We start from the raw sequence: 19,747 nt of genomic DNA on the forward strand, positions 1-19,747 counted from the left end.
ACCAAGGGAGTTACCATATAGGGATCAGGCCCAGCAAGACTCAGGGACCTTTTTCTCTTACTGTATTCTGTCATCTCAGATAATAAAGCCCATGTCTATCTTGCTCAGCATTGTATAGCTAGCATGTAGCAGAGTGCTCGGCTTGTATTATAAGTGATCAATCAATATTTGTTGAAGGAATGAATGAATGATTACCTTTGATCTTCACACAGAGGCAACCAAACAAACAAAAACACAAACACAAAGGTACATAGAAAAATCTATATACATCTGTGCACATGCATGCAGGCACACACATCCATATAGCCATGATGATGTTGTCGCTTCCTCCGTTTCTTCTTTGCTCAATACATCATCTCTTATCCTGAAACCCTGTCAGTGAAATTCATCTCTCCCAGGGCTCTTTACCTCCATTCGGTGAGGGGTGATAGCATCACCCATAAGAAAATGTACGTTTCAATAGACATCATTTAATTTGGAATGTTAAACCACTGGTCTAGCTTTCTAGCTTAGCATGCACCAGCGAATCATTTGAGAATAACTATTCATTTGAATTTTGGTAACATCATGTGACACAGTGGTTGTGCTTGAGTGGTATAATATCCACCATGGTTTTCATGTCATTTATCTTTTAAGTAATCTTTAACTGGTGGGACGTCAGTGGAAAGGTTGTTGAGGCCAACGAAAGCAGAGAGGTGGAATGAATTCCAGTGAAGCAGGGTATTTCCCTGACCCCTTCAGGGGTCTCATGACAGGGGTGCCTCCTTTACTCAGCCCCCTCACTCCTTATCGGAGGGAGCGCGTGGGTGAATGAGGTGGGAACTGCTGGAGTGCAGGAGTGCTGGAACCAGCCGTCCATTTCAACCCTGGCTGGGCGGGATTAAACTCCACTCACTGGAACCCACTGCGTTCCACCACTCGGGAAGGAGCATGCAGGTGAGCAGGTGCAGGAGCCAGAGCCAGCACTTTTGGGCGCTGGCAGGAGCGAACTCTGTGCAGGTCCTGCAGCGGCATCCATGCGGGGTGCCTGTGACTCCTCAAACCCCAGGGGCGTGTTACAGTGCTCTTTTAGCTTAGAGGGCTTAAGTGTTAACAGCTCAGTAGGCCCTCTGCCTTTTCGAGTGAGGCGGCTGCTCTCTGCCAGTAAGGGCAAAGGGACAGTGTGACAGCCTTTTGAATCCACACTTGTGGCTCCCAAACTCTTATGGCGTGAATGAATTGAAAGATGATAAATATGAGAAATATGAGGAATTTTATTGAATAATGAAAGTGGCTCTCAGCGGGAAGGGGAGCTGAAAAGGGAATGGACAGGAAATCTTCCCCTCAAGTCCAACCACCTCGGGCTGGACTCTTCTCTGAAGTTATGCCATCAAGCTGTCCCTCTGAGACAGCTTCTCTAGACAGAGAGAAGTCTAGCCGCTTCTCTCTGACATCCAGCTGTAGTCCCCGACAAGACATCCAGCTGCCTCTCCTCTCTGCCAACTGAGTCTGGGGTCTTTATAGGCCCAGAATGGGCGGGGTGGGGCCATGGGTAGTTTAGGAAAAGGCAACATTTGAGAAGGAAAACAGGGATAGAAGTTCTCTCTTTGGGCTGTGGTTTCAGGCTTTTAAGCTTGAGGGGTGGCACTTTCACCAGACACCCACCCTTTTCTGCCTAGAATTTCTCTGCCATCTCTTCCTGTCACCAGTATGGGTCACATTAGTACCACTTTAGTGTGATTATTTTAAATGTCTAAATTCTTTCAATATTTCCAGTCTTTTCCTAAGCAATCCAGAAGAATCTTTGACAATTTATCAGCAAACTCTAAACATTACTCTCCCATATTATTGTCATTTGGCTGTTAGCTTCTTCCAGGTTTTACCTACAGAATCCTACCCTCCATTATTATTATTATTATTATCATTTTTATATTAAATTAATACCTGCTAGGATCTTAAAACATGTTTATCAGTTGCTTTGCTCTCACTATTTATTGTTGAATCCACTGATTTTTCATTATGGGCTTAGTTTCCTTTTTTCTCAAGTACAACCCTTTTAGTTTCAGTTTAGAGATTCTGTATTATCAACATTTTGTGTTAAATGCCTGAACATACTTTTTTTATTCCACACTCAATTTTGAATGATAGCTCAAATGGTTTCTCCTAGCTGAGAAGGACTTTTCTGCAAGTGTCTTGTAATATTCTGTTGTTGTAATGTGCCATGTACTGTCATTGATGAGACCTTAGTTGTCAGTATCATTATTTATTCCCCTCTCAATGAATGTGTGTTTTTCTAGGTGGCTTCTAAGATTTCCTTTTTTTCTTGAATGTTTTGTTATTTTATGATATGTTCTGATAGAGTTTGTTATTATTTATCCAGCTCTGGATTCAATATAGTACTTAGATATCAGGACTCAGGTCATTAAATCTAAAAAATCAATTCAGTCATTATGTCTTCAATTATTGATTATTGACTCTTTCACATTCTTTCTCTTTTCTCCATTAGAAATGATTATATTTAGGAGGGTCTTCTCATTTTAACCTCCATGTTTCTTTCCTTTTTTTTTTGAGGTGGAGTCTTGCTCTGTTGCCCAGGCTGGAATGCAGTGGTGCGATCTCGGCTCACGGCAACCTCCATCTCCTGGGTTCGAGCAATTCCCTGCCTCAGCCTACCGAGTGACTGGGATTACAGGCACTTGCCACCATGCCTGGCTAATTTTTATATTTTTGGTAGAGACAGGGTTTCACCATCTTGGACAGGCTGGTCTTGAACTCCTGAACTCATGATCCACTTGCCTCGGCCTCCCAAAGTACTGTGAATACAGGCATGAGCCACCGCGCCCGGCCTTAACTGGGGTCTTCATGTGTTACGCCTTTCTACCTCTCTATCTGACATTGTTTCACTTCCTTATATCAGTTTCCAAATCCTCCAATTTCTTAATAGCTATTTTTTTTTTGCCTCATTCCTGCCTTGATTTGTGTGGAGATCCTAAATATTTCTATTTTGAAGATTTTTATATTATCTGTTGATCTTGATGTGTGAATTTTTGTTTTGCAATTTAGATCGATAAGTCCACCCTCAAGGGCAGTGATTGTTCTCATGGAAATTCTGCATGCCCTGAGTTGTAGAGGCATGCATTGGGAGGATGAGAGTATTTCACGTTTGCTTCTCCTGGGGCATGAATGTCGTAATGTTTTCCATGCTTGCTCTTTCAGATTTGCAGGTAGTGGAACTGAGCAGTTGAGGTCTGCATTGCATGGTACAGGCCTGTGATTCCTGCATCTCTAGATAATCCTTTTCTTTTCACTTGGCTGAGAAAATTTGCTAGTTGTGCTCTGAAGTGCAGTGGTCATAGCTTTTATTATTTTCATTAGAGACTACCAGGCTTGGAAAACAGCTCCATTCCAGCTTTCTAACACGTCAAGATCCATGCCCTCACCTCCTTCCAAGCTAGTGTTAATGAAAACCACATCTTTTAGGGTGTAAGTAATTCAACTTTAGCTCTTGTTTTCCCTCTGAGCTTCTAATTTCTTTATTTTGTTTAAATGATAGAAGGAAAACACTTTGTGACTGTCAGTCTTAGTTATGTATATGTTTTTGTTTTCTTCAGCTTTTCTCTATGTATCTAATAGAAAGGATAAGTTTTCCTATTAGTCCAGTCTGCCAAACTGGTCAGAAGTAAATGTAAGTTTTAATTTACAAACTGCTGCAATTTGTGTATTAACAAATACAAAACTAACTTGGAGGCTGAAGGACAGGTTTAGATATTTAGTTAAATTTGTATTAACTTCAAAGTAATTTGAAAAACCTCTGCTATCTTGATACTCTTCTCTACTAGAGAATTTACATTTTGTACCATATGTTACATTTGATGTTTGAGTAAAAAAGAATGCTATTTATTTGCATGCCCCAAATATTTAAATAATTAGTTTTGGTGCTGTAAAATGGCCTGCTTTTCATTCTCAAAGTAGGCAAGCTCTTAGTATTAACTTTTAGATAGTGTTTTAAATTTATTTTTAACAATATTTAATAGATATTGTTTTAAATTTATTTTTAACAATATTTAATAGATATTGTTTTAAATTTATTTTTAGATCTGAATCAGAAGATAGTACCCAAGCATATACTAGCAGGTAAGCAAGATAGAAAGTGTTACTTATAAATAAGTATGCTGAAAATTCAGAATGAAAAAGTTGATAATTCACAAATAATTGCACAACATTTTTTGAGCAGCCACAACTGATAAAGTCTACACCAAACCCAACTTATTAATATTTCCCATTCTAGAACGAGCATTAAATTCCATTAATCTTTTTTCTTCAATCGACTAAATTTATATTGGTTACCTACCCTTGCGGTACATAAGAAATAAGTTAGTGGAATTTAATAAGAGACAAATATTTATAATTACTTTGTGAAACTAAATCATAAGCTGAACATTTTGCATCCTTTATTCTGGGATACACAAAGGGGAAATAGTATTTTTTCAGGTTGCATTTACACCCACAAAAACTCAATGTGAACAACTGAGTGAATGATTATTTCCACTTAGGAAGAGTTTAGGAGACAGTATTACAAACACACTAAAATTCTACATTTCCCACAGACCCTCAATGTCCCACACAGGTGTTGACAAGGGTTCTCTGAACTTGTTTAGAGAAGCTTTTCGTTTCCTACACCCCACAGTTGTGGCTTTGTGATCCTTCTGAAGTTATCAAATATTTACTGCTATGTTCGTCATGGTTTCTCCATTGTAGAGTTTTCATTTTCTTGTATTGCCTAGTATTTTTCCTTAAAGTGACCTCTTTGAGTTACATTCAACCCACTGCTATTCCAAAATATCCTTTATACACATAGATTAAATTTTCTAGGCTACACCACAACATTATTTAGTTTCTATTTTCCCCAATGAAGGTACCCCATCCATTAGGAAAGCTACAGCATTTCTGTCTCCTTTATTCTTTCTGTTGTTCTTGGATGTCTGCTAGCATAAGCACCCTTTTACAGACATCAGTTACTTTCTCTAAGTTATGTTTGGTCTCCATTCTCTGCCACTGTCTCCAAGGGAGTTGTGATAGAGTGCTCAAACACTGCAATTCTCCCAATCTTCTGCTCACCTGGAAGCATTGCTCTCCTTTTAGGCTCTGAAATCACTTGATGGTCATGTCCATGTTTATTTTCCTTACCTATTTATAGGTAGCATCTTGCAGGGTTAATGCTCAACAAATACTTGCTTAACAAATGAGTGGTTACTCTTGAAGTTCACATATGCACATATAATTCTTAGTGGTGTAACTACTCTAATTGTCCCCTTACATGATCTCTCCTCATAAAATATGCCATAATCATATCATAATCATCCTCTTTAAAAGTAATCAATTCAACTAGATTGAGGGATAGACAAGGGCATCATCTATAGGATAATATACACTGGATTTGGGGAGTATAATTTGGAATGTTAACCTGTTATTCTAACTTTGTGTTTAGCATACCCAGAAAGGTATTCTGTGATTATTCTTTCATTTAAACTTAGTAGGCTAAGCAGACATAATTGCTGTCCTTTACTGTTGTAGCATTTACTGTATTTTCTTGTATTTCTGTTCCTTTTACATTTATATTTTTAGTACTTTTGTTGCCATTGGTAAGCCAGTGGGAGATGTTGGTAGAGCCAATTCCTTGGGTAAACACAGTGAAACAATATATACATTTTTTAAAGCCAGAAATCTAATGGGTGTATATGTCAGTAGACTCATATGTCTATAAATACAAATCTTTTTATTGGTTTGGGAGATAACTAATTATATTAAATAAGAATGTTTCATGGTCCGAGTTGTAGAAAAAATCAACACTAAGTTTTGAAGATATCAAAGAGCAAAGGTAGGGAAAGGACGGGAGAAGTGAAATTATATATTATCACTGAAGACTCAATCATATTGTTTTATCTTCTCTGTGAATTAATCTTGATTAATTTGTCTTCGGGTCATTATTTTTCTCTCCCATTCTTTTAGTTGGGGGATTAGAAATAAGGAATCTGTGGATATAAAAATGGAAAAGACTGGATGTGGTGGCTCACATGACAAAATGTTATAATCCCAGCATTTTGGGAAGCCAAGGTGGGAGGATTGCTTGAGGTCAGGAGTTCAAGACCATCCTGGGCAGCAAACTGAAATCCTGTTTCTACAAAGAAATAGAAAAAAATGGCTAGGCATGTTGGTGCATGCTTGTAGCCTTAGATATTTGGGAGGTTGAGGCAGGAGGACATTTGAGCCCCCAGCAGGTTGAGGCTGCGGTGAGCCACAATCATATTCCTGCCCTCTAACCTGGGTGACAAAGTGAAACTCCATCTCTAAAAAAAGAAAATGGAAAAGAGGTAGAAATTTGGCAAGTACTTCTTTTTTAGTACAACTTTGAAGGGAAAGAGGAAGAAATTGCCATAACAAATAAATACAACATAACTTTGACAGGTTGTATTATAACAACCTAAAAATGTTATTTCCTTATTTACTTAGATCCAAATCACAGGAAAGTACCCAAACACAAAGCAGTAGGTAAGTATATTAGAAGGTGTTTCTTAAAAATGAATACATGTATGAAATTAGAATACACAATTAATTCCTAAGTATGGATTGGGTAGATGAATTGGTTAAAGTACTGCACCAGTAAATAACCTATCTTTCTTTTATTCTTTTTTTTTTTTTTTTTGACAGAGTCTTGCTCTGTTGACCAGGCTGGAGTGCAATGGTGCGATCTCAGCTCACTGCAACCTCTGCCTCCAATGTTCAAGTGATTCTCCTGCCTCAGCCTCCTGAGTAGCTGGGATTACAAGCTTGTGCCACCATGCCCACCTAATTTTTGTATTTTTAGTACAGATGGGGTTTCGCCATGTTGGCCAGGCTGGTCTTGAACTCCTAACCTCAGGTGATCTGCCCCCCACTCAGCCTCCCAAAGTGCTTGGATTACAGGCATGAGCCATCATGTCCAGCCTAAATGACCTATGTTCAAATGACCAATCTTTACTAATCCAGTTACTAATGAGTATTTAAATAACTTAGTTTTTTTTTGTTTTGTTTTCAGTTTAGTAAAGTTATCTTAAGTTTATTGAGAACTTGCTCTTGTTGATAGACTAGAATTAAAGAGTTGTACCTAATAAGATGGAAGATCTGTAAATTTGTTTATAAAACAAATCTGTGATTGGGACCATTTTATTCATTAGGCAGCATAGGCTACACTGCTTCAGGTCTATGAATTTCCAAAGACCAAAAGGCCAAAATACTGTCACACACACACACGCACGCGCGCACACACACACACAATAATTGGCTGCAAGGTATGAAAAAAGGAAAATTAATGTGAACTTAAATTTCTAAAATATGTAAAGACATTAACTTGTTAAATTCATAAACATTTCATTTTATATGAAATAATTTTAATTTTTTCATTTGCAAGTACTTCTGATTAAACATGATGGTTCCTCAGAAATCAAAGAAAAGCACAAAGTAAATAAGTGGCTCATGGTCAAATAATTTCACAGGCAAAATTGTAAACATCCTTTCAATAATTCTTTTTTTGGTGCCACATGAATTTTCCACTTGGCAGTACCCCAGCTGCTTGTACAGTGGGAGGGAGTTTGCTGTCAGTACTTCGAGCACGTGTTTTTTGTTCTCTTCCACAGTAACTAGTGGCTCCTTCAGAAGGCAACGGATAACATCGAGAGTCTCGCTAAGAAATGAAAATTCTGTCTTTCCTTCCGTGGTCACAGCTGAAAGAAACAATACATTGAGTGTGGATCAATTTGCATGCCAGCGTGTTCATTTTTTTTTCTTCCCTTTCCTTTATGCCTGGCGACTGCAGTTTTGCAGCTGCAGGGCCCTTTATTGAAAACAGTCCTCCAAACTCATCTCAGCTGTCTCCATCCCCACCTGACTCCGCAGGAGCTCTTCCCCATTGTCTTCTCTGCAGCTCTTCCACGACTCCTGCCCCTGTGCCTCCCGCCCCATGCCACCCCCTTTGTTGCGCTGCCTGGGGCCCCAGATACAACACCTACTCAGTCTTACTCAGGACTGAATCTGGGCAGTGTACCGTGTTCCTCCTTCTGGTCCTTCTCATGGGATTTGGCTGACTGCACACAGGTCCAATATATCCAGATAGTTGCCCTCCTCATCCTCCCCATGACCCCAGTCTGGGCTTCTGAGGGAGGACTGTTTGTTTCAGGGATTGTAACTTCCCATCCAGGCCTTTCCCTCTACCCCCACCCGCCCACCTTTCTCTTGTCCCTTGGCCATGTGACCCACAAGGTCAAGCCCAGAAGACAGAGAAGCAGCTTCTGAAGGACCCTTAGGCATAGGTCTTAAAGGCAAGTATGATTCCCTTATTAGAGTTTGGTATTAGGCTTGATAAAATGATTAGAGAAAGGTTCTCTCATTTTCCATTTTCTGAAATAATCTGAAAAAATTGTTCAGATTTTCAATTAAACGTTTGTCAAAATTCACCACTGAAGCTCTCTGGCACTGGAGATTTTTTTTTTTTTTTTTTTTTTTTGGCAAGGGCAAGATTTTAAATTACAGATTCAATTTATTTAATAGAGAACTATTCAAATTTTCCATTTATTGTTGGGATAGGTTTTTTTCAGACACTGTATTTTTTTTTTAAAAGTTTATCCATTTTATTTAATGATTAGACTTGTGGCCTAATGTTGTTTATAATATTCTTTTTTATGTCTGTAGGATCTATAGTTATGTCCCCTCTTTCATTTCTTAAAAATAGTAAGGTTTTTTTTCCCTCTCATCAGTCTTGTGAAGAGTTTATCTACTTAATTAATTTAAGAATCTCTCCAGAACTGCTCTTGACTTTGTTATTTTTCTCTATTATATCTGTTTTCTATTTCATTGATTACACATTTTATTAATTTGCTTTCTTTTACCTCCTTAAGGTGAAAGTTTAGATCACTGATTTTAAATCTTCTTTTCTAATGCATTTAAAGGTGTAAGTTTGTCCTATGTACATTTTTAACTGCATTCCACATATTTTATGTTATGTCTTCATTATAGTTCAGGTCAAAATATTTTCAAATTTTTATTTTGATTTCTATTTTGAGTTATAGGTTATGTAGAAGCCTGTTTAAATCCAAATATTGGTGTTTTTTAGTGCATTTTTTTCCTTATTGATTTCTCAATGGTGACCAGAGAACATATTTATATAATCTCAATTTTTGAAATTATTTTCTTGAGTTGGTTTAGCCTACAATATACTTTGTTGAATGTTCTGTGTGTACTAAATATATACATGTGTATTTTGCAGTTGCTGAGTATATAAATGTTAATTAAGTCATTTGTTGATAGTGTTCTTGAAATCTTGTTTTTTCCTCTTCTATCAATTCTTGAGAGAGACGTGTTGAAATTGCCAACTATTGTTTTTTATTATTGTTGTTATGTTACTTGTTTTAGACATGTTAATTGCACTTCATGTATTTTGGAGTTATATTTTAGTGCATGCATCTTTAGGACTGTTATGTTTTCCTAATGAATTGGCTCTTTATCATTATGCAATTCATGTTGTTGTCTCTAGTAATACTCTTAATTTCGAATTCTGATTTGGTGATAGTAATATTGCCATGCAGCTTTTTTTTTAATTGGCAGCTTTTTTAAGTTAGTCTTTTCACGGAGTATCTTTTTTCATTCTTTTACTTCCATTGCATATTTCCTTATATTTAAGGTGTATCTGATGTACAGAGTATGCAGTTGGTTCTTGTATTTTTTAAAAAAATCCAGTCTGACAATGTTTTTAAATGGAATGCTAAAAAGCATTCATATCTGTTTATTTTTGTTTTTAATTGATACATAATTGTACATATTTATGGCATAAGTGTGATGTTTCAATATATATGTATATTGCATAAAAAATAAAATGAGTGTATTTAGTGTATTTATCTCCTCATATATTTATCATCTCTTTACAGTAAGAACATTCAGAATCCTCTCATCTAGCTGTTTGGAAATACAGTTTGTCCTCCATATCTACAGGTTCCACATCCGTGGGTTTCCAGGTTTCTATATTTTGCCATAAATGACAGATTTCTTTTTTATGGCTGAGTAGTATTCCATTATGTATATATATGACATTTTCTCTATCCTTGCATCAATTGACAAACACTAAGGTTTACTCTATATCTTGGCTATCTTGAATAGTGTTTCCATAAACAGAGGAGTGCAGGTGTCTCTTCTTCATTGACTCATTAGTTGTTCAGGAGCATTTTGATTAATTTGCATATATTTGTAAAGTTTCCTAGTTTTACACCATCATGGTCAGAAAACATTACTTGACATGATTTCAGTTGTAAATTTGTTAAGACTTGTTTTGTGGCCTAATATATTATCTAACCTGGAGAATGTTTTATGTACTGATAAGAATGTGTATTCTGCAGCTATTGGAGGGAATGTTCTGTGAATGTCTGTGGGGTCCAGAGTTGGTATGTTGGTCTAGAGTTACAGTTTAAATTCAATGTTTCTTTGTTGACTTTCTGTTTGGGTGATCTGTCCTTTGACATAAGTAGGATTTCAAAATCCTTTACTATTAAGGTATTGCAGTCAATTTCTCCCCTTAAATTAATTAATACTTGCTTTATATATTTTGGTGCTCCAATTGTATGTGCTTATATGTTTGTGATTGTATATCCTTTTGCTGAATTGACCTTTTTATTATGTTAATGACCTTCTGTGTGTCCTTTTTTATGGTTTTAAATTCCAGTTCTATTTTATCTAAGTATAGCTACTCCTTCTCTCTTTTGGTTTCCATTTGCATGGAATATCTTTCTCTATCCCTTCACTTTCAGTTGTTTGTGTTCTTACCAGTGAAGTGAGTCTCTTGCAGGCAGCATATAGTTGCATCTTCTTTTTTAATCTATTCAGCCATTCTGTGTCTTTAATTGGAGAATGTAATCCATTTACATTCAAGATAAGGTCCTACTACTGCCATTTTGTCATTTTTTTCAAATGGTTTTATAGTTCCTTCCTTCCTTGCTCTCTTACAGTCCTCCTTTGTGATTGAATGATTTTCTCTAAGAGGACATTTTGATTTCATGCTTTTTATTTTTTTGTGTATTTACTTTGTGGTTACCAGGAGGCTGAACAAAAAGTCTTAGCGATATAATAAGCTATTTCAAGTTGAAAACAACTTAACTTTGATCTAAATAAAACAAAGACTGTATATTTTAGCTCCACCCCCCTTACATTACATTCTGAATTTCTGATGTCACAGTTTACATCTTTTTATATTGCATGTCCCTTAACAAATCATTATAATTTTTTTGATAGTTTTGACTTTTAACTTTTATACTAAATGTGTAAGTGATTTACAATCCATCATTACAGTATTAGAGTATTCTGAACTTGACTGTGTACTTATTTTACCAGTGAGTGTTATACTTTCATATGTTTTTGTGTTACTATTAGTGTCCTTTTCTTTTGACTTGAAGAACTCCCTATGTGTTTCTTGTAAGGCATTATCTAGTGGTGATACATACCCTCAGCTTTTTTTTTATCTGGGAAAAATTTTCACCTTCATTTCTGAAGAAAAGCTTTGCAGTATAAAGCATTAGTTGACATTTTGTTTTTTTCTTCAGCACTTTGAATGTATCATTCAATTCTCTCCTGGCTCATTTCTCCTGAGAAATCTGCTGATAGTTGTATTGGAACTTCTTTGTATTTAATCTGTTTTTTGTCTCTTGATGTTCTAGAATTTTTATTCACCTTTGATTTTTGATAGCTTAACTATTATATGTCTTGATGAATTCCTCTTTGGGTTGAATTTGATTGAGATGTCTGTGCTTCTTGCATCTGGGTATTGGTATTTTCTCTAGATTAGGGAAGTTTTCAGCCATTTTTCTTTATGTATGCGTTCTGGCCCCTTTTCTCTTTATTCTTTTTCTGAAACTCCTATTGTGCAAAAGCTTGGTTCCATTATGTCCATATACTTTATTCTTTTTGATCATTTGAATGGATAATTTCAAAGGCTCTGTCTTCCATCTCACTGATTCTTTCTTCTACTTGATCAATTCTGCTATTAAAGATTTGTTTTAAAATTTTCAGCTCAGTCCTTCTATTCTCTACCTCTAGGATTTCTATCTTTTTGTTATGTTTTGTTTTTATTTGTCAATCTTGCTTTTTCCATGTTATTGTTTTCCAAATTTCATTTAATTTTTCTCTATATATATTCTTGTAGTTCACCAAACTTCTTTATGAGTGTTACTATGAATTGGCATTCATTTCATAGCTGTTCATATCTTTGGGGTTTGTCATTGGATCTTTATTAGTTTCTTTTAAAGGTGTTATGACTCCGTGATTTTTTGTACTTCTCTTATCCTTATATTGTTGTTTGTACCTTTGAGGAGAGATTCATGTCTTCTGGTCTTACATGTGTTCTTTGCCAGGCATAGAGCTCCACTTATTACCTAGTCTGTGATTCTGAAAGGGCTAGCCGGTTGTGACACCAGAGAGGTAAGACTTGTGGGTTTTCAAGTTGCCTGGGCTGCTACTGTTGCTCCAATATCAGAGGTGGCTACAATCTGAGCTCCAGTGACTGGTGAGACCACTGGTTGGGCTCTGCTATTAGGCAGAGCTGCTGGCTAAGTACTCTAATGGCTTCTGATCAGGCCGGTCACAAGATTTATTCCCTGGCTGGGCAATTTTGCTATTTGCTATCTGAATTTGGACAGGGCTTCAGGTGTGTTCTGAGGTTAGGTGGTGTTGCTACTCTAGAGAGGAAGGATCTGAGGCTATGGTCCCTAACAATGTGTGATTGGGGATATGCTTCCTTCTTTGGCTGGAGCTGTGGGATGAACTTTTAGCTGAGTTGAGTGGCTGTTTGACCTCAAGCAGGACTAGCTCCTACATTTCTCCAAATGCATACATACAGGTGGGAGTCTCCCTGCCTGGGTGGTGTCTTTGGGAGGACTTTTTGGCTTTGTGGAGCCACTGCTTGCCTTCCTGGGTCAAGCTGTTATAGCCTCTATGCTTCTCTGAGAACCATGGAGGTGGAAATATCCCTGCTGAGGCAGGATCTTTGGGTGGCTTTTTTGGTTGTGTGAAGCCACTGCTTACCTTCCTGGTTAAAGCCAGTGTAGCTCTCTTGCTTGCCTGAGGTCCTTGGAGGTGGGAGTCTTCCTGCCTTGGTGGGGTTATTGGGCAAGCTGTTTGGCTGTGTGGAGCCACTGCTTACCTTCCTAGGTCAAAGTGGTATAACCTCTATTTCTCTGAGATCTGCAAAAGCGTGAGTCTGTTGGATTGGGTGGGATAATTGCTCTGGCTTTTTGGCTGTGTGTAGCTATTGTCTGCCTTCCTTGGCCAAGCGAGTGTGGTCTTTTTGTTTCTGAGATCCATGGCAGTGGCAGTCTCTCTGCCTTTGTGGGGTTATTGGGATGCGTGCTGAGGCTGGGCAGGGAAACAACCAGTCTAAGAGCTGAAGCTAGACTGTGCTTCCTTCCATGCCTCTAAAGGTGACTAACGCAGTTTTGCACATGTGCTATGGGACTGGCTGATATCTGATGGAGCACTGCAGTTAGCAAAGATGCAGAGGTGCCACCAGGATCCATGTGCTGTTTGCTTTCTTTGTTTCTAACTGACCCCTAGGCATTCAAGTCATGTCATTTCCTCTAGTGTTCTCTCTGAAGTGAGTCCCAAGTGGGTGTTTTGAGAAGTGTCTTGGTATGCTAGAGAAGCTGGATGTCTGCCTCCTATTCTCTTTTTTCTCCTGTAGAAACTGTGAGCTTAGGGAAATCCTCTCTGTCTGCTGCCATGCCAATTTGGGGGGCAAGGTGGGAGCACGGAGTGACTGTTCCTTTTACCCTTCTAATTCAGACTTTGTTCAGTTTTACATATCATGCTGGTGTCTCCAGCTTGTTTTCAGGTGTTGGGGTTTTCCAATCTGTGGATGTTGCTGGTTAAATTTTGTTGTGGGGCTAGTGGGTAGTGGAGCTCAAGACTTCTTACTTCACCAACCATCTTGCTGACATCACTCCTAGCATTTATATTTAAATTAATTTCTGATATTATTGACTTTAAATCTACCAGTTTCTATTTTTCTATTTCTCTCATCTTTTTTATTATTTTGCTTTTTCCTTCTGTACTTATTTCAGGTTAATTGAGCACTAATCTGATTTTTTTTTCTGTTCTATGGGCTTTGTAGCTCATTATTAATAATATTTGGTGTTTCCTCCAGAGATTACAGTATGGATTCTTAATGTATCAAAGTCTACCTTGAATTAATATTATCCTACTTAACACAAAACAAAAGAATTTTATATCAGTATGATTCCTATTACTTCCTTCTACCCTTTGTATTGTTACATTTAAAAATCTATGTATGTTGTAAATTCTGACATATTGCTATTATTTTTACTTGAAACAGTCAGTAGTGCTTTGAAAAAGTTTAAATAGTCTTTTACATTTACCCCATGTTTATTCTTTCTGGTGCTCTTGAGTTCTTCTACTTTTTAAATTTTTTTTATTATTATACTTTAAGTTCTAGGGTACATGTGCACAACATGCAGGTTTGTTACATATGTATACATGTGCCATGTTGGTAAGCTGCACTCAGTAACTCGTCATTTACATTAGGTATATCTCCTAATGCAATCCCTCCCCCGTACCCCCTCCCCACAATAGGACCTGGTGTGTGATGCTCCCCTTCCTGTTTCCAAGTGATCTCATTGTTCAGTTCCCACCTATGAGTGAGAACATGTGGTATTTGGTTTTCTGTTCTTGTGATAGTTTGCTGAGAATGATGGTTTCCAGCTGCATCCATGTCCCTACAAAGAACATGAACTCTCCTTTTTAACGGCTGCATAGTATTCCATGGTGTATATGTGCCACATTTTCTTAATCCAGTCTGTCACTGATGGACATTTGGCTTGATTCCAAGTCTTTGCTATTGTGAGTAGTGCTGCAATAAACATACATGTGCCTGTGTCTTTATAGTAGCATGACTTATAATCCTTTGGGTATATTCCCATTAGTGGGATGGCTGGGTCAAATGGTATTTCTAGCTCTAGATCCTTGAGGAATCACCACACCGTTTTCCACAATGGTTGAACTAGTTTACAGTCCCACCAACAGTGTAAAAGTGTTCCTATTTCTCCACATCCTCTCCAGCACCTCTTGTTTCCTGATTTTTTAATGATTGCCATTCTAACTGGTGTGAGATGGTACCTCATTGTGGTTTTGATTTGCATTTCTCTGATGGCAAGTGATGATGAGCATTTTTTCATGTGTCTGTTGGCTGTATGAATGTCTTCTTTTGAGAAGCGTCTGTTCATATCCTTTGCCCACTTTTTGATGGGGTTGTTTTTTTCTTGTAAATTTGATTGAGTTCTTTATAGGTTCTGGATATTAGCCCTTTGTCAGATGAGTAGATTGCAAAAATTTTCTCCCATTCTGTAGGTTGCCTGTTCACTCTGATGGTAGCCTCTTTTGCTGTGCAGAAGCTCTTTCGTTTAATTAGATTCCATTTGTCAATTTTGGCTTCTGTTGCCATTGCTTTTGGTGTTTTAGACATGAAGTCCTTGCCCATGCCTATGTCCTGAATGGTATTCCCTAAGTTTTCTTCCAGGGTTTTTATGGTTTTAGGTCTAACATTTAAGTCTCTAATCCATCTTGAACTAATTTTCATATGAGGAGTAAGGAAAGGATTGAATTTCAGCTTTCTACTTATGGCTAGCCGATTTTCCCAGCACCACTTATTAAATAGGGAATCCTTTCCCCATTTCTTGTTTTTCTCAGGTTTGTCAAATATCAGATGGTTGTAGATGTGTGGCATTATTTCTGAAGGCTCCGTTCTGTTCCATTGGTCTATATCTCTGTTTTGGTACCAGTACCATGCTGTTTTGGTTACTGTAGCCTTGTAGTATAGTTTGAAGTCAGATAGTGTGATGCCTCCAGCTTTGTTCTTTTGGCTTAGGATTGTCTTGGCAATGTGGGGTCTTTTTTGGTTCCATATGAACTTTAAAGCAGTTTTTTCCAATTCTGTGAGGAAAGTCATTGGTAGCTTAATGGGGATGGCATTGAATCTATAAATTACCTTGGGCAGTATGGCCATTTTCACAATATTGATTCTTCCTATCCATGAGCATGGTATATTCTTCCATTTGTTTGTGTCCTCTTTTATTTCACTGAGCAGTGGTTTGTAGTTCTCCTTGAAGAGGTCCTTTACATCCCTTGTAAGTTGGATTCCTAGGTATTTTATTCTCTTTGAAGCTATTGTGAATGAGAGTTCATTCATGATTTGGCTCTCTGTTTGTCTGTTACTGGTGTATAAGAATGCTTGTGATTTTTGCACCTTGATTTTGTATCCTGAAACTTTGTTGAAGTTGCTTATCAGCTTAAGGAGATTTTGGGCTGAGAGGGGTTTTCTAAATATACAATCATGTCATCTGCAAACAGGGACAATTTGACTTCTTCTTTTCCTAAGTGAATACCCTTTATTTCTTTCTCTTGCCTGATTGCCCTAGCCAGAACTTCCAACACTATGTTGAATAGGAGTGATGAGAGAGGGCATCCTTGTCTTTTGCCAGTTTTCAAAGGGAATGCTTCCAGTTTTTGCTCATTCAGTATGATATTGGCTGTGGGTTTGTCATTAATAGCTCTTATTATTTTGAGGTACGTTCCATCAATACTGAATTTACTGAGAGTTTTTAGCATGAAGGGCTGTTGAATTTTGTCAAAGGTCTTTTCTGCATCTATTGAGATAACCATGTGGTTTTTGTCTTTAGTTCTGTTTATATGCTGGATTACGTTTATTGATTTCTGTATATTGAAGCAGCCTTGCATCCCAGGGATGAAGCCCACTTGATCATGGTGGATAAGCTTTTTGATGTGCTGCTGGATTCGGTTCGCCAGTATTTTATTGAGGATTTTTGCATTGATGTTCATCAGGGATATTGGTCTAAAATTCTCTTTTTTTTGTTGTATCTCTGTCAGGCTTTGGTATCAGGATGATATTGGCCTCGTAAAATGAGTTAGGGAGGATTCCCTCTTTTTCTATTGATTGGAATAGTTTCAGAAGGAATGGTACCAGCTCCTCCTTGTACCTCTGGTAGAATTTGGCTGTGAATCCGTCTGGTCCTGGACATTGTTTGGTTGGTAGGCTATTAATTATTGCCAATTTCAGAGCCTGCTATTGGTCTATTCAGGGATTCAACTTCTTCCTGGTTTAGTCTTGGGAGAGTGTAAATGTCCAGGAAATTATCCATTTCTTCTAGGTTGTCTAGTTTATTTGTGTAGAGATGTTTATAGTATTCTCTGATGGTAGTTTGTAGTTCTCTGGGGTTGGTGGTGATATCCCCTTTATCATTTTTTATTGCATCTATTTGATTCTTCTCTCTTCTTTATTAGTCTTGCTAGCAGTCTATCAATTTTGTTGATTTTTTCAAAAAACCAGCTTCTGTATTCATTGATTTTTTGGAGGGTTTTTGTGTCTGTATCTCCTTCAGTTCTGCTCTGATCTTCGTTATTTCTTGCCTTTGGCTAGCTTTTGAATGTGTTTGCTCTTGCTTCTCTAGTTCTTTTAATTGTGATATTAGGGTGTCAATTTTAGATCTTTCCTGCTTTCTCTCGTGGGCATTTAGTGCTATAAATTTCCCTCTACACACTGCTTTAAATGTGTCCCAGAGATTCTGGTATGTGGTATCTTTGTTCTCACTGGTTTCAAAGAATATCTTTATTTCTGCCTTCATTTCCTTATGTACCCAGTAGTCATTGAGGAGCAGGTTGTTCAGTTTCCATGTAGTTGAGCGGTTTTGATTGAGTTTCTTAGTCCTGAGTTCTAGTTTAATGGCACTGTGGTCTGAGAGACAGTTTGTTATAATTTCTGTTCTTACATTTGCTGAGGAGTGCTTTACTTCCAACTATGTGGTCAATTTTGGAATAAGTGTGATGTGGTGCTGAGAAGAATGTATATTCTGTTGATCTGGGGTAGAGAGTTCTGTAGATGTCTATTAGGTCCCTTGGTGCAGAGTTGAGTTCAATTCCTGGATATCCTTGTTAACTTTCTGTCTCGTTGATCTGTCTAATGTTGACAGTGGAGTGTTAAATTCTCCCATTATTATTGTATGGGACTTATTGTATCTAAGTCACTTTGTAACTCTCTAAGGACTTGCTTTATGAATCTGGGTGCTCCTGTATTGGGTGCATATATATTTAGGATAGTTAGCTCTTCCTGATGAATTGATCCCTTTACCATTATGTAATGGCCTTCTTTGTCTCTTTTGATCTTTGATGGTTTAAAGTCTGTTTTATCAGAGACTGGGATTGCAACCCCCAGTTTTTTTTTGTTTTCCATTTGCTTTGTAGATCTTCCTCCATCCTTTATTTTGAGCCTATGTGTGTCTGCATGTGAGATGGGTGTTCTGAATACAGCAAACTGATGAGTCTTGACTCTTTATCCAATTTGCCAGTCTGTGTCTTTTAATTGGACCATTTAGTCCATTTACATTTAAGGTTAATATTGTTATGTGTGAACTTGATCCTGTCATTATGATATTAGCTGGTTATTTTGCTCGCTAGTTGATGCAGTTTCTTCCTAACATCGATGGACTTTACATTTTGACATGTTTTTGCAATGGCTGGTACCTGTTGTTCCTTTCCATGTTTAGTGCTTCCTTCAGGATCTCTTGTAGGGCAGGCCTGGTGGTGACAAAATCTCTAAGCATTTGCTTGTCTGTAAAGGATTGTATTTCTCCTTCACTTATGAAACTTAGTTTGTCTGGATATGAAATTCTGGGTTGAAAATTCTTTTCTTTAAGAATGTTGAATATTGGCCCCCACGCTCTTCTGACTTGGAGAGTTTCTCCCGAGAGGTCTGCTGTTAGTCTGATGGGCTTCCCTTTGTGTTGACTCGACCTTTCTCTCTGGCCGCCCTTAACATTTTTTCCTTCATTTCAACTTTGGTGAATCTGACAATTATGTGTCTTGGAGTTGCTCTTCTCAAGGAGTATCTTTGTGGCATTGTCTGTATTTCCTGAATTTGAATGTTGGCCTGCCTTACTAGGTTGGGGAAGTTCTCCTGGATGATATCCTGCAGGGTGTTTTCCAACTTGGTTCCATTTTCCCCCTTACTTTCAGGCACCCCAATCAGATGTAGATTTGGTGTTTTCACATAATCTCATACTTCTTGGGGGCTTTGTTCATTTCTTTTTACTCTTTTTTCTCCAAACTTCTCTTTTCGCTTCATTTCATTCGTTTGATCTTCAATCATTGATACTCTTTCTTCCAGTTGATCGAGTCGGTTATCGAAGCTTGTGCATTTGTCCTGTAGTTCTCCTGTTGTGGTTTTCACTTCTATCAGTTCTTTTAATGTCTTCTCTTCATTGAATATTCTAGTTATCCATTCATCCATTGTTTTTTCAAGGTTTTTAGTTTCTTTGTGCTGGTTATATAGTTTCTCCTTTAGCTCTGAGAAGTTTGATCAACTGAAGCCTTCTTCTCTCAATTTGTCAGAGTCATTCTCTGTCCAGCTTTGTTCCGTTGCTGGTGATGAGCTGTGTTCCTTTGGAGGGGGAGATGCACTCTGATTTTTGAATTTTCAGCTCTTTTGCACTGCTTTTTCCCCATCTTTGTGCTTTTATGTGCCTTTGGTCTTTGATCATGGTGATGTACTGATGGGGTTTTGGTGTGGGTGTCCTTTCTGTTTGTTAGTTTTCCTTCTAACAGTCAGGACCCTCAGCTGTAGGTCTGTTGGAGTTTGCCTGATGTCCACTCCAGACCCTGTTTGCCTGGGTAT

The 19,747-nt window shown here is 37.8% G+C and overlaps 1 protein-coding gene across 14 annotated transcripts in view; it reads left to right on the forward strand.

The window, feature by feature from the left end:
• ADAM32 (ADAM metallopeptidase domain 32) overlaps positions 1-19,747 on the forward strand; it is a 194,334-nt gene that overhangs the window by 155,376 nt on the left and 19,211 nt on the right. For 2 of the 14 annotated variants that reach the window (XR_002732041.2, XR_002732042.2), the window contains exon 7: positions 4,075-4,113. The exons of 3 other annotated variants lie outside the window; for them this stretch is intronic. Coding sequence is in view for 3 of the 11 variants with exons in the window: in XM_023214498.1 (XP_023070266.1) it covers positions 4,075-4,113; positions 6,490-6,528; positions 6,688-6,703 (94 nt within the window). In the remaining 8 variants the exon portion in view is untranslated. Of the gene's footprint in view, positions 1-3,354; positions 3,463-4,074; positions 4,114-6,489; positions 6,529-6,687; positions 6,742-7,652; positions 7,778-19,747 lie in introns of those variants that run through there. 9 more of the 14 variants (XR_002732044.1, XR_002732045.1, XR_002732039.2 and 6 more) reach the window with 9 other exon arrangements.

Source organism: Piliocolobus tephrosceles, chromosome 7, assembly GCF_002776525.5.
Source record: "Piliocolobus tephrosceles isolate RC106 chromosome 7, ASM277652v3, whole genome shotgun sequence".
NCBI classification, from domain to species: Eukaryota; Metazoa; Chordata; class Mammalia; order Primates; family Cercopithecidae; genus Piliocolobus; species Piliocolobus tephrosceles.